The sequence below is a fragment of the Aphelocoma coerulescens genome, unplaced genomic scaffold, assembly GCF_041296385.1.
Source record: "Aphelocoma coerulescens isolate FSJ_1873_10779 unplaced genomic scaffold, UR_Acoe_1.0 HiC_scaffold_46, whole genome shotgun sequence".
Taxonomy (NCBI): Eukaryota; Metazoa; Chordata; class Aves; order Passeriformes; family Corvidae; genus Aphelocoma; species Aphelocoma coerulescens.
In genome coordinates, this window is record NW_027183804.1 from 4,099,326 (window position 1) to 4,113,860 (window position 14,535).

Genomic DNA, 14,535 nt, shown 5'->3' on the forward strand with positions numbered 1-14,535 from the left:
TTGGTAACAGCTCTGTGCCTGTGTCACAGAGCCACAGAGCAGCTGTGATGTCAGAAAGGGGCTGTGTGACATCACAGAGCGGGCTGTGACATCACAGGGTATTGGTGTGACATCACAGAGAGGGCTGTGACATCACAGAACAGGCGGTGACATCCCAGAGTGGGTTGTGACATCACAGGGTGGCTGTATGACATCACAGAGTCATCTGTGACATCATGGAGTAGCTCTGTGACATCACAGAGGAGATTGTGACACCACAGGATGGCTGTATGACATGACAGAGTCAGCTGTGACATCACAGAGCAGTTGTGTGATGTCACAGAGAGGTCTGTGACATTACAGGTGGTGTGACATCACAGAGTGGCTATGACATTACAGGGTTGTCATGTGACATCACAGATATGGCTATGATATCACTGGGCACAGGTGTGACATCATAGAGCGGACTATGACATCACTGAGTGGTTGTGACATCCCAGGGTGGCTGTGTGACATCCCAGGGTGGCTGTGTGACATCCCAGGGGTTGGATGCCATGGCAACCCTCATCAGTTCCAGTTCCCTTGGAAACCCCCCCAGGAGCCATTGCTGCACTCAGGGTCCGTGGCCACTTGCCCGCAGACCTGTGGCTGCCCTCGGCTGCCATGGCAGCCCTCAGGACAGAGCGGTGCCGGGGCTGGTGCCAGCTACAATTGCACTGACACTCGCTGATGCCCTCAGGTGCCACGGCAGCGGCCACAGGGACCCGTTCCTCACTTTGGTGCCACGGACACCAACGCTTGGCCCCGCTGCCATGGGGATTGGCACGCTCACCTGCACTCAGGGCCCGTGGCCGGCCACTGCTGCCATGGACACGGGCACGGAGCCCTGGGCCACAGTCGGCTGCCGTGGCCACCAGCCCAAGGTCCCGTGGCCAGGGCCGGGGCCATGGAAAGGAACCCGTGGAGCCGTGGTGATGGTGGGTGGCCATGGGGTGCTGCTGTGGGCTGGGGCAGAGGGAATTTCCTTGCCAGGCCTTTCTCTGGGGCTGTGTTTGGCTCTGTGCTGAGCACAGCGTTGCTCACACAGAGATGGTTTTGTTCTTGCTGAGCTTGCACAGAGCCAAGGCCTTTCCTGCCCCTCGTCCGGCCACGCTGGGGAGGGGCTGGGGGTGTGGGGGAGCTCGGCAGGGGTCACAGCCAGGACAGGTGACCCCAACTGACCCCAGGCATATCCCAGACCACAGGACATCATGGCCAGTGTATAAAGTGGGGGGAACAAGGAGGAAGGGGGGACATTTGGAGTGAGGGTTTTTGTCTTCCCAGGTAACACTCAGGCAGGATGGGGCCCTGTTTTGCCAGTGGGCAGGGTCAGCACCAAAGACACAGACACCAACTGAAGGAATTGTGCAATTTATAGAATGCAAATCTGCAAAAAGTCACAAAAGCATAAGCTCAGCAAAGCACATAATCATTAGCAAAGAATCACAGCAGGAGCAGCTCAGCAATGCCCCCAACCATCAGTGCCAAAGATTGCCTGCAGTGATTAACCAAGATCCAGCCCCAGTGACCCTCAGACTTTACCATCACCCAGAGCCACCCATCAGCTGCGGGAAGCTGTCCCAGCCAAGGACTGCAGAGCCACTCCCGGACACTGGGAATTCCTGCAGCTGCCTCCAGCCACAGCTGAGGCTCCAACCCCGCTGCGAGAGGGCCCAGCTTTGACAGTGCTGGAGAAACAAACTGACAGCACTTCCAGTGCGGGAACATCTGCTTTCATCCTCCTCTTGGCTTCCTCCTAAGCCTGGCCAGGGCTCAAGGAGGAGCCAAGGGAGCTGACTTTGACCATACAGCCCCAAACAAGGCCAGATGTGGCCTTGTCCGGTTTCTAAATACAGAAAGGTAAATCTGTGTTTCACCAATGCACAGGTACATAGAACATATTGTTAATAGTACTTTGTTAATGAGTTAATGAGTGGGATACAAAGATAACATTTGGTTGGAAGGTTCATCAGGAGGTCAGCTTTGGCCCAGGGCCTCTTGTTCAGGCCTCACTCAGGGCCTGGTGTTCAGGCCTTGGAACTTCAATTGCTCCTTTGACCTAGAGATGAACTACAACCTTCATAACAATTCTTTCAATAACAGAGTCTTAGATTTAGGTATTAGGCAAAATTGGAGAACAAGAGGTGATGTCTTTAAGTGCTGCTCAAGGTCATCACTCACAGCTATAATTCACATTCCTTTTAAAACAAGCCTCATTAGTTGCTATTCTCTGTTATTTATCAAATCCCCCTTTTTCTAGAGACTGTGTCTCTTTTTAGACAAGTCTCAGTGCTCCATTTCCCAGCACAAAGTGTCACAACAGCTCTGACATGGAATCATAACACACCAAGTGCTCACACTGCAGTGATGACAGTGACTGCCACAAATGCATTTGGCAGCAGCCTCCAGTTTGGCAGCCCCAAAGCCAATCCCAGCAAGGAGAATTTGCTTCTTTCTGCCACTCTTCCACTGCTCTTTCCATCGAGGTGATTCCTGACTGTTGGACTTCAAACCCATCACTGATAACAGTGCAGCATTCCTGTCCTAGAATAGCCCAGGCTCCTCCTTGGCCAGCAGGCAGATAATCCAAGGCCATGCGGGTCTGCAGAGCCCCCGTTCGTGTTTGTTGGAGCTCACAGGATGTGCTGTTGGATATTTTAACAGTATCATTTGCTGCTTCTTCTAATAATCGATTCAGCTCGTTAATGGGAACTCCACAGGACGAGGCAGCGCATGTGGGGCACAGGGTGAACCAGAATCTTTGGCTTTCTGAAATCCAAGGCACTCTTTGGGTGGAAAATGTTCTCTTAACATGAAGCTCTTCCTTACAGTTGTTGCTGAAGCACCCTAAAGGGAGGCATCACTCTTTTTCCTCAGTCTCATTGGGGTTAGGAACAATAATTCCATTGTCCATGGAGCTGGCACCTTTTTAATTCCAGAATAATGCCCCCAAGGTCCTTTGCTGTTCAGCTTTACTGCGGTGTCGGGGGTAACAAGGCTTGGTGGGTCCTTTCCCCTTTGGCTGGAGAGGTGCCGGGTCCCAGTCCCTGAGGGGCACCCAGGCTCCTGGCTGGAATCCGTGTGGAAGTCACTCAGAGTCACATCAGCCTTCACATGGAGCCCCGTGGATCAGAGCATTTTCCAAAGGGGCCGTTGGGGCAAACAGGGAGATTGGGTCTGGCCAGATCTGTAAAACAATATCCTGTAACATCTCCTTGTTCTCACACAGAACACTTGGCTGCAGGGACACATTCCCATCGTTCTGCCCAGGTTCCAGGATTCAAACAGTGCTGTCTTTCCCCGGAGCTGTTCCTTCAGCTGCCTCGGGAGGGCCTTTGGGCCTCTGGACCCACACTCTGGCTCCATTATTAGGACTGCTGGATCCAACCCCTTTATCTCCACCAACAGTGCTAACTGGAGGTGGATCTCCTTTTTTCACAATTGTTTATAAAACTGCAATATCAATAATTGTGCTGGCCTGTCATGGAGCTAAATAATCCAATCTTGTTCATTATCATTTAACAGAATTACTTTGATCTCTCCTTGATAATCTGCATCAATTCCTCCTCCCAGGACATGAACACTTTGCAGGGCCAAGCTCCAGCGAGCAGTTATCAAACCAAAGTGTCCCGGAGGAATCTGAATTCCTATTCCTGCATTGATAACTCTCACTTGCTTCTGATTTATCCCAATTAATCCTAATGCAGGAAGGCCCAGCCCTGCAGCCTCTGGGGTGGCCCTGTCAGGGCCCATCGCACCCAGAAGGATTTCCCAGGAAGTCCAAGTCTCCCTGTCCATGGGTGGATTTGCAGACTGGGTGCAGCCGGGCACACCCAGGGGTTTCCATTTCCCCAGCGGGGCCATTGTTAAGGCTATGGAGCACATCTGGGAGATGGGTTCTCCATCAGGACGGGTTCCCATCTCCTCCTTTTTTCAGCTGCTCTTTTAACAACCCCTTCATCTGCTCAACCAATTCCTGCAGCTTGTGGATAGGCTGGGATATGAAAAACCCAGCAGTCTTCATCACTGTCTTTTTCACAGGAACAGACAAAGCATTCCAGATCACAGTATCAGCAAACCCTATAAAAACAGCCAATTCCATCCTTCCCTCCTTTATTCATTGTGTGCAATCTCCCAGAGTTTACCAGTGACCTTTGGGTCCTGGCCAATCATTTTCTGGAGGGTATTTAGTGTTACATCCCTGAGCAGCCATGGCTAAAGAATTCGTATTGTCAGCACTATTTCACATTATTATTTATTATCTATACAATATAAATATCATTTTATAGATATATATAAACTAGGATATTATTACTAGTTCACTTGCACAAGAAATTCAAGCTCAAGATTAAAAACTTCTATTGCTCCATGTGGGAGTGTTCCAACAACAATTGTTCCTTCTGTTGGTGCTGTTTCCAATACGCTGTTAACAAAATCCATCCTCCTCTTCCCAAACCCACAAGCACTTTTCCTTTTTCCATATCCAATTTTGGGATGCATTTTAAGACATTCAGCGCTTCAGCTCCTTTTAACCGACTGCCCCATTGCTCGCACGGTGCTCCGACCTCAGCCCACTCCAGAGCCAGGGAACTCCAGGGAAGCTCTTCCCATCCAGGATTTCAGACAGGACTGATTCCTTACATTTACATTTAAAAAATGACATTTTGGTGCGATCCGGCCAGACTACACCAATTTTGTTGTACCGGTGGGCAGGGCGAGCACCAAAGACACAGACACCAACTGAAGGAACTGTGTCATTTGCTACAGCTCAAAGCAGCAAAGAATCACAGCAGGAGCAGCTCAGCAATGCCCCCAACCATCAGTGCCAAAGATTGCCTGCAGTGATTAACCAAGATCCAGCCCCAGGGACCCTCAGACTTTACCATCACCCAGAGCCACCCATCAGCTGCGGGAAGCTGTCCCAGCCAAGGACTGCAGAGCCACTCCCGGACACTGGGAATTCCTGCAGCTGCCTCCAGCCACAGCTGAGGCTCCAACCCCGCTGCGAGAGGGCCCAGCTTTGACAGTGCTGGAGAAACAAACTGACAGCACTTCCAGTGCGGGAACATCTGCTTTCATCCTCCTCTTGGCTTCCTCCTAAGCCTGGCCAGGGCTCAAGGAGGAGCCAAGGGAGCTGACTTTGACCATACAGCCCCAAACAAGGCCAGATGTTGGATTTCATGGCCTAGTCTGGCGTCTAAACACAGAAAGGTCAATCCATGTTTCACTAATGAGGGGATACATCAATCACAGCGCTAATGATCATGCAAATTTCGGTAATGAGCAGATACAAAGATAACCTTTGGTTGGAAGGTTCATCCAGAGGTCCCCTTTGGCTCAGGGCCTGTTGTTCAGGCCTCAGTCAGGCCTCTTGTCCAGGCCTTGGCACTTCAGGGACGTGGTTTAGTGCTGGGCTTGACTGTGCTGGGTTAATGGTTGGACTCGATGAGCTCAGAGGTCTTTTCTAACAGAAAGGAGTCTGTAATTCCAGGATTCTGTCTGCTGCATTCAGCCAGGTCCATGTTGGCAGCATTACTTTGGTCAAAAAGGCTCCTCTTGCTCAGCTCTTGTGGCCTAAGGCTTCAGCTCCTTCAGCTCCTGGTGCTGAGCTGCTCATGCTGAACGAGACGCCTCGGAGAGAAGAATACAGTTCATCCCATTCCTTCTGGCACACGGAGAGGGGAGGCTGTGAAAACAGGAGCATTGTTTGCTGTGGCCTCCTCTGTGCCCTTGACGCCTTTCAGCGCTTTGAAACAGCCAAGAGCTTTCTCCAAGAGTGCAATGAAGCAGCTGTTCCTGCTCCCAGCTCTCGCCCTGCCCAGTCTCTGCCCTTGACTGCTTTTGTCCCTCTTGCTGTGCCCTCTGTGGCCCCGGGGCTCGGTGGCTGCTGCCCAGGGCTGTGGCACTGGCACAGATCCAGTGCTCGAGACCCTCCTTTCTCTGCCCTTGGAGCTGCCTGCTCACAGCAGCCTTTGCCACCTGCAAGCTCCACATGGACAGGGAGTGCCCACCTCTGCTCCTTGCACACCCTGCAGGAGCCCAGGGCTGCCATCTCCAGTCCCTGCTGGCACTGAGGGCTCCCAGGTGCCCCAGGCTGCTGTGGCACCGCTGCCAACGGGAGGGAACAGCGGCAGGGGCTGTGCTGAAAGTCAGCTCCATTTGCTGCTGCTGCTGCTGCTGCTGCTGTGGGGGTCATTTGTCCAGCCCTGCCCCAGAGTCAGGGATCAGATCCAGGCCCTGCTGCTGCTCCCTCGGGATCAGCCACAGTTTGGGTGTTGCTGTCAGTGCCAGCAGGAGCGGGCGCTGGAGCAGCGGGTGCTGACAGTGCCCCAAGCCCCGGGGCCCGAGGGGTGCCTGGGCTGCGGGGCTGGCAGGGAGCTGCCCCTTGTTCTCCCTGTGCCTCACGCAAAGCTGGGCCGCTCACAAGTGGGGCAGCACAGCAAACAGGGAGCCTGCCAGTCTCTGCCAGCCCTGTCTGCTCTGAGATTGGGCCTTGGAGCTGCAGGGGGACAAAGGCAGCTGCTTCTGGTCCCTCTGCGTGTCCCCGTGTTCAGCAGTGCTGCTCCATCATTTAGGACATGGTTTCTGTTTAATTAATAGAAAAAACAAAAGAAAAAACCCAGAAAATATTATGAAACATAAAACCAAAACCCAAATGTGGAGTGAAAAATCTTTTGTAACTCTGGATTAAGAGGTAACTGATCTTTTCAAAAGACAACTCAGGTATTTGTAAATATGCTGATGGCATTGATCCATCTTACTGACCTCAGCAGTCCTTTTTTCAAGATTTTGGGCTTTGTTTCCAACATTGTTATTTTAAATTGTGGTTGAAGCGATAGGAAATTGATTGTGCCCTGCCTGCTCCGAGCAGGACTGGCAATCTAAACTCTGTCCCACCCCAACTCACTGACAAGATGCCCTTCCTTCTCACCCTGCCAGTGAGCTGCACATTCCCTTGGAAATTGTCAGGGGTTCTTAAAGACACCAAGTCCCACTTAGGGCTTTTTGCTCTGGTTTGGCACTGGAGAAGGGCAATTCTTCATCCATCAGCTCCAGGCTGCACTGCCTCAGGAACACGGCCCACTCGCCAGGTTGGGCCCACTCGTGGCACTTCCAGAGGAGGAAGAAAGTGCAATGGCACAATTCCAGCCCAAAAGGAAGGAAGAGTGGGACAGACAGAACACCCTGTGCAGACCCAGGCGTTCAGCTGGGACTGTGGAGTTTGGGTTCTTGCCAGTGGGATGTGTGTCCCTGACTGCAATCTCTTGGCCTGCACCAGAGCCTCACTCACCTGCAAAAGCAGAAAGCTCCGTCGCTGTGCTCGCAAGGGGCTCGTCTGATGCAAAGCTGTCAGAGCCCTGTGAGGGGAGAGCGGGCCCAGCCGTGCCCGGGGCTGAGCCCCAGCAGAGCCCTGGCAGAGCCCAGAGCAGCCTCAGCATCGGCAGAGCCCGGCTGCAAGGAGAGAAAGCAGAACCCGCCCGTCAGCTGAAGCCTCCTGTCCCCTTGTCCCAGCCGCCCGCAGTGCCCAGGCCGTGCTGGCCGTGCTCAGAGCTGGGCCCAAAGCTGCCCAGCATTGCTGCCTTTGGGAGCAGAGCAGGAGGGCAGGACATGTGCCCAGCCTGCAGCCAGCCATGGCACAGCCACCTCCTCAGCAGCTGCCCAGAGCCCAAAAGCAGCTTGGCAGCCACTGAAGAATTCCCTGCAGCCGCCCCAGCAAAGGGGGAACCTTTGGTGCCCGGCCAGGCCGTGCCATGCCCAGCTCTGGCAGCATCCCCCTGGCTCTGGACTCACCTGCACACTGGCCGCGGAGCGTGTCTTTGGAGAAGGTGCCAGAATCAAAGGCCATCATCTTCAGCTGCCACTGGCCAGCTCCAGGAAGAGGTTGTCGGCCTTGAGCTCGTCCTTGGTGTCTCCAGCAGCAGCAGCCCCACCTGCTACAGCTTCTCCAGGGGCTCCTTCTCTTTCCCTAGGGCCACACCAGGCTCTCAGGGTTCTGCCCAGGGCCCCAGCCATCAGTGAACCACACAAGCAAAACCAGGGGGGATGGTGGCCACCAGTGCTTGCCAGAGCAGGCCTCCAGCTCAGCTGCAGCCCTGATGCTCCCTGCCCAGGGCTACAGGCAGGACAAAATCGTCTGCTTTGCTTTGCCACTGATTGCCAAGAGATGTGTGGGGCTGTTACCTGCCAGGCCCCTGGATCACACTGTGCCTGTGGGTCTCTGCCATCCTCTAGGGCACATGAACACCCTGCAGCCAAGGGGCACTGAAGAGCTCTTCCAAGGACGGCCTGTCCAAGGGCTGCATGGACAAGCACCTCTTAAGAATATCCTGGCACTCTGGGCACAGAAAGCAGAAACCACCAGTCAGCTGTAGAAGGATCCCGCCCGCTTTGCCCCCCGTTCCCGTGCCCAGGCCATGCTGGCTGTGCCCAGAGCTGGGCCTAAACTTGCCCATGCATTCTGTGCTTTGGAGGGCAGCAGGACAGCAGGACATGTGCCACCTGCTCAGAGCTGCCAGAGCGGGATGCTCCTGAGCCCGCTGCTGGCTCCCAGCACTGCTATTCCCCCCGTGCCGCAGAGATGAGGATCCACCTGGAGAGAGCCGTCGTGGGAACAGGATCCGCCCCCAGATGATCTCCTGGCCCCTCTTGAACGGGTGCTTCCCCACCACCAGCTGGTACAGCAGGATGCCCAGGGACCAGATCGTCGCTGCCTCGCCGTGGTAGCGTTGGTGGTGGATCCACTCGGGTGGGCTGTACAACAGGGTTCCTGTGGAACACAGACCGAGTCCATCGGGGGATGCTGCTGCTCCCAGAGCCTCGCCCCAGCATCCCTGGGCACGCAGGGGCTGCACCAGTGGTACACGGGGTGACCCGCTGCCCTCTCGCCTGCACCTGTGACTTGTGTACAAACTGGTGTTGGAAAAGAGGCCACTGGTGTTGGGAAAGGGCAGCGGAAGCCCTGGGGAGGCCCAACCATGACATGCAAATGAAAAACCCACCCAGTGGTGGGGAAAACCCACTCTCCTCCCTGCCTGCAGTGCCCCAAAATACATCAATAAGCCAAGGCAAACCAGGGCAGCGGAGCAGTCCAGGCCCTTCCTCACCTGCACACCAAACCGGCCGGTGCACGGGGTCTGACCCCCCTCTCTGCTACCCCCACGGGGGATTTTGTTGGGCTGGCTGCCCCCGCTCCAGCCCCAGCCCAGGGCAGAGTGGGTGCTGAAGGCTGCCGGCAGCGCCGGGAACTGCCCCCTCCCAGCCCCACCCAAAAGCAACTTGGCTCAAGAATTAATCCCATCCTGGCAACAATGAGGGGAAGCCCCGGTGCCACACCCAGGCTGGGCCATGAGATGCCCAGGAGCATCCCCTGGGAGGGCTCACCTGCAAACTGAGTGTAGGCTGTGTCCTGGAGGAAGGCGCCGCAGCCAAAGTCGATCAGTTTCAGCTGCCCGGTGGCCAGGTCGAGCAGGATGTTCTCGGGCTTGATGTCCCGGTGCAGGACCCCGCAGCTGGTGCAGTGCCGCACGGCCTCCAGCACCTGGCCGAACAGCCCCCGCGCCTCCTCCTCGGGCAGGAACCTCCGCTGCGCCAGCAAACCCGACAGGTCCTGGCACCGCTCCGGACGCTCCAGCACCAGCAAGAAGCTGCTGGGCAGCTCAACCCACTCCAGGAGCTGGATGACACCACGGAACCCAGTGGACACCTTGTGCAGCAGCACGATCTCCAGGGGCGCACGGGCGCCGTCGGGCTGCGGGAGGAGCACGGTGCCGTCGGTGGGGCTGAGGCCGTGCCAGGGCTCTGGGACCCCTCACCCAGCCCGGGACGCTCTGCGCCCCCCGCTCACCCCCCGCCCGCTCTCCCTCCGGGGCTCCCGGCGGCTCCCACCCCGCCGGGCCCCGGCTCCTCGCCGCCCGGCACGCCCCGCCTCTGCCGCTGGCCCCGCTCACTCACCAGCTCGCCCCAGTGCCGGACGCGGTCCCGCGGCACGCATTTGATGGCCACCTGCGAGCAAGGGGCAGCAGCGGGCTGAGCTCGCCGCCCGCCCCGCCGCGCCCCGGCCTCCTCCTCCTCCTCCGCCCTCCTCCTGCACCCTCCTTCTCCTTCTCCTTTTCTCCTTCTCCTTCTCCTTCTCCTTCTCCTTCTCCTCCTCCCCGCCGGCCCCGCCACTCACCGGGGCGCCGTCCGCGAGCCGCGTGCCCGAGAAGACGCTGCCGAAGCCGCCGCTGCCCAGCAGCGAACCCAGCCGGTACCGCTCCTGCAGGGCCTCCTGCGCCTTCCCTGCGGGCGACACGCGGCCGTCAGCGCTCGGCCCGGGGCCAGACACGGCCCCCGACCGCCCCCCGACCGCCCCGGCCCGGGCATCCCCATCCGAACGGGACACCGGCGGCTCGGGGCCGGCGGCCGCGCTGCCGAGCGGCGGAGCTCGGGCCGGGGAAGCCGCAGCGGAGGCGGCGGGAGCGGCCGCGCCCCGGGTGTCCTCCGCGGGCCCCGGGAGGAGCCGGGCCCGGAGCCGAGGCCGGAGCCGGGGCCGGAGCCGGAGCCCGCGTCGGGGCCGGGGCCGGGCTCGGCACAGGCGGAGCCAAAGGGTGGCGATGCCGCCCCAGCCCCGGGCACCGATGCCCGCCCGGCAGCGCCACAGCCAGGACGGCGAGAGCCGGGCGGAGGCGAGACCGCGGCGGGACGCCCGGGGCCGGGGAGGGGGCGGCCCCGCCCGGGGCCGGGGGCGGGCCTGGGGCATGGCCCGGCCCGGCAGGGGGAGGGGGAGAGACCGGGAGAGGAGGGGGACACCGGGAAAGGGACACCGAGAGACGAGGGGGAGACCGAGAAGGGGAGGCGGGGAGAAGGTGCGGAACACAGGGAGAGGGAGAGGAGGAGCAAGAGCACGAAGAGGAGAGAGTCTGTAGAGTCGCTTGTGCTGCCGCTGCTGCTGCCGCTGCTGCCGCTGCTGCCGCTGCTGCCGCTGCAACTGAAGCGCCGGGGCCGTTTGTCCGCGTGTCCGCGTGTCCGCGTGTCCGCGTGTCCGTTCCCCCCTCGCCCCACGCTCCCCACGGCCGAGCCCCGCTCTCCCCGGGGGCAGCCCCTGAGTCTGTGCAAACACGGCAACTTTGCCGTGTCCAGCCCGGATCCAGAGTCCTGGCTCCTGCACGGTGGCAGAGGAATCCCCTCGGCTGCTGCTGTGCCTTGGCCCTGCTGAGGGTCAGACACTGCCGGGCCACATTCCCTGCCTGTAGAATTCGTGCCCCACCCAAGCTCTGCACTTTTGTCTCCAGCATTGCTTTCCAATAAAAACAGGGGAAGGCAAACTGTGTGCAGCTCACGGTATTTCAGAGTGTCTAAAACTCTCTAAGGCACAGATCTTAGAGGTGAGATCCATTTGGAATTCATGGCATGGAGAAGCAGTGCAACATGGAAAAGGGGAGCACAGAAATAGAGAGGGAAACACCTCGGATTGTTTCTTTCCATTTTCATTTCACTTCTGGAAAGCTGTTTCAGGTTTCTGGGAATCTTCTCCACAGTCCTGTCTGCTCTTTTCAAGAACCTTTCCTGGCGAACGAGGTGCAGCTCCTGTCACAAGATGTGCCATCAACTGCAGCTTCTCTTGGCTTCCCACACTGTGAGTGCAGCACGACTGCTGCAGCAAAGCAGGACAAATGCTGGGAGAACTTTACAAGTTGTTCTTTCTTTTCCCTATGGGCTGGGCAGTTGTGCCATCGGTGAGGTTTTCATTGTGGCTGTTGTAACCTAAGAAACCAGGAGGTGGAACCAGCAATTGTTAGGGACTGCAAGCCAGGGGCGTCACTTTGCCTTTACGTGGCAGGGACGACACTACGCACTCAGCACATTGCCCCAGGCATGTGTGCACGGCCCAACAATTTGTCATCGAACAGCGGTGAGCACTTGGATGAAATCAAACTGACTCCTCATACGCAACTCATTCATTATAGAGATGACATCTTGGGCCAGGGCAGCAATGAGGAGGAAGTGCAACAAGTCCTTGAATTAGTTGTGGATCATAGGAAACAGAAAGACTGGGAAATTAACCCTACCAAAATTCAAGTGAAATTTTTGGGAATTCAGTGGCAATGTGGGCATCAGGAAATCTTCCCCAAAGCCCAGCAGAAAATGTTAGAGTTTGCCGTGCCACAAAATAAAAAGGAGGCACCAAGATTTATTGGATTATTCGTCTTTTGGAGACAACATATTCTGCATCTGAGACAAATCTCAACCCCTCTGCATAAAGTAACCAGGGGAAATAGGGAATTGGAATGGGGGAGTGAGCAGCAGGCTGCCTTTGAATTAGCCAAAGAGGCTATTAGCCAAAAAGGCCTTTAGATCTATGGCCTATGCAAAAGGGAGAAGTTGAGTTAAATGTACCTGTAAATGGGTCACATGCTGATGGGAGCCTCTGGCAGAAACAGGGAAAGAAAAAGATTCCCCCGGGGTTTTGGGGGAGGAAGTTGCCAGAAGCAGGAAACAACTACACACCTTTTGAGAAACAGTTATTGGCATGTTATTGGGCACTGATGGAAACAGAACAACTTACCATAGGGTATGAAGTGGCTCTTCATCCGGAAATTCCTACAGTGCAGTGGGTCAGAAGGTCCCCAAAAGCCCATTGGATTGGGCACGCTCCGGAGTGTGGTACTGTAAAGTGGAAGTGGTATATTCGGGATAGGGCCAAGGTGGGAACGGGGCGGATAGCCACTCTTCATGAGCCAATAGCAGCTGCCCCCGGGAGGGACCAAGAGGTGAGTGCCAACTTCACAGCTGAGAGGGAATCTCCAGGGAAGTGGGAAAAGCCTTCAGATCAACTAATGCCACAGGAAAAAGAACATGCTTGGTTTACAGATGGGTCAGCTGAATATATAGGAGGGAAAAGGTTTTGGAAAGCAGTAGCTGACCATCCTCATTCAGAAAAGTTTTTAGAAATGACCAGAGAAGGGAAAAGCAGTCAATATGCTGAATTCTATGCAATTGATATGGCTTTAAAACAAGAAGATCTAGGAGAATGCCTTTCCTATACTGCTTCTTGGTCGGTAGCTAAATGGGTTCGCTCCGTGGCTACCAACATGGGTAGGCAGAGCCTGGAAAATCTACTCCAAAGAGGTCTGGGGAAAGGAACTGTGGAGTGACCTTTGGGAAATGGTACAAAGAACTGATGTGACTGTGATTCATGTTGATGCCCATAGTGACACAGACACTTTAGAGCTACTTTATAACTCTGTTGCAGGCAACCGGGCAAAGATTTCCCAAGCCAGACCGGAGTTCCCTCCAAAGGAGGATCACGAAGGCCTGGCAAAATGTGCACACCAAAAATGTGTGCACCTTGGACAAAAAGCCCCTTACAGGTGGGCTCAAGAGCGTGGCATTGCCATGTCACTCGATATGAGTAGAACTAGAATTGCTCACTGCCCCGTGTGCCAACATATGTACAAATGCCCGGTGCCAAACATTGTAAAAGGACAGCTGGGGAGAGGAAAATTGCCCGGACCAACTTGGCAAATGGATTACATTGGACCTTTACCCCAGGACCGAGGGTGTAAATATATCTGCCATAGACACATATCCTGGGTATCTGATTGCCCATCCTTGTGAGAAGGCCACTCAGCATAGCACCATCTGTACTATAGACACAGTAATTCTGTATTACGGAATGCCATTACCGAGTCAAACAGATAATGGGTCTCATTTCCAGAACAAATTCATTCAGCAGTACGCTGAGCAGAAAAACGTTCAGTGGGGTTTTCACACACCATATTATCCCCAAGCTGTGGGATTATCTGAGCAAATGAATGGGCTATTGAAAGAGCAGTGGAGAAACCTGGGAGATGGACACCTGTCCTGGTGGAGAACCCATCTCACTGATGCACTGCACATCCTTAACAATAGGCCCATCAGGGACTTGGACACAAAGTCAGGGGACGGTGCTCAGAGTCAAAGTATATCATGATTTGGTCAGAGAAACATGGTCTCTTGACACCTCCCTAAGTAAGGGAAGCTCCCAAAGATGGGGACATGATGAACGGCCACCTGAGAGAGTTCTACAACATTATGGACCGGCTCCATGGAGCCCTCGCCAATTGGTGCCAGGGGCCAGAGAACCTGCCTATCATCTGAATTGGATAAGAAGACTGCAAGCTGTCTCGGAGATAATAACTAACCAGAGAGCTGCCGCCCCTGACCTTATGGCCGACCAATCCACGCAAACACGGAATGCGATTTTCCAGCATCGCGGGGTTTTAGACTACCGGCAGAAGAAGGAGGAGTTTGCAGGAAAGAAAATGAATCCAACTGTCGCTTACAAATTGATGACAATGGAAAAGTAGGAAAACAGACAACTCGGGAGATGAGAAAATTAGCCCATGTACCAACCCAGACATGGGAATGTTGGGAACCAGATATATTCTTGTGGCTGCCAGGGAGTCTGTGGCTCAAAGGGGCCCTTTCTCCTTTCCCTTTGTGCAGCTGCTACCTTCTTGTTTATTCCTTGTTTCATTCCTTGTATTGTACCACTCA

At 55.5% G+C, this 14,535-nt stretch overlaps 1 protein-coding gene across 1 annotated transcript; it reads right to left on the reverse strand.

The window, feature by feature from the left end:
• Window positions 1-8,246: 8,246 nt before the first annotated feature.
• On the reverse strand, window positions 8,247-10,386 carry LOC138101783 (serine/threonine-protein kinase pim-1-like). Its single transcript, XM_068999568.1, is given in 6 exon segments — window positions 8,247-8,353; window positions 8,609-8,785; window positions 9,400-9,766; window positions 9,970-10,020; window positions 10,190-10,357; window positions 10,360-10,386. Coding segments are annotated over 6 exon segments (897 nt in total).
• Window positions 10,387-14,535: the final 4,149 nt, after the last annotated feature.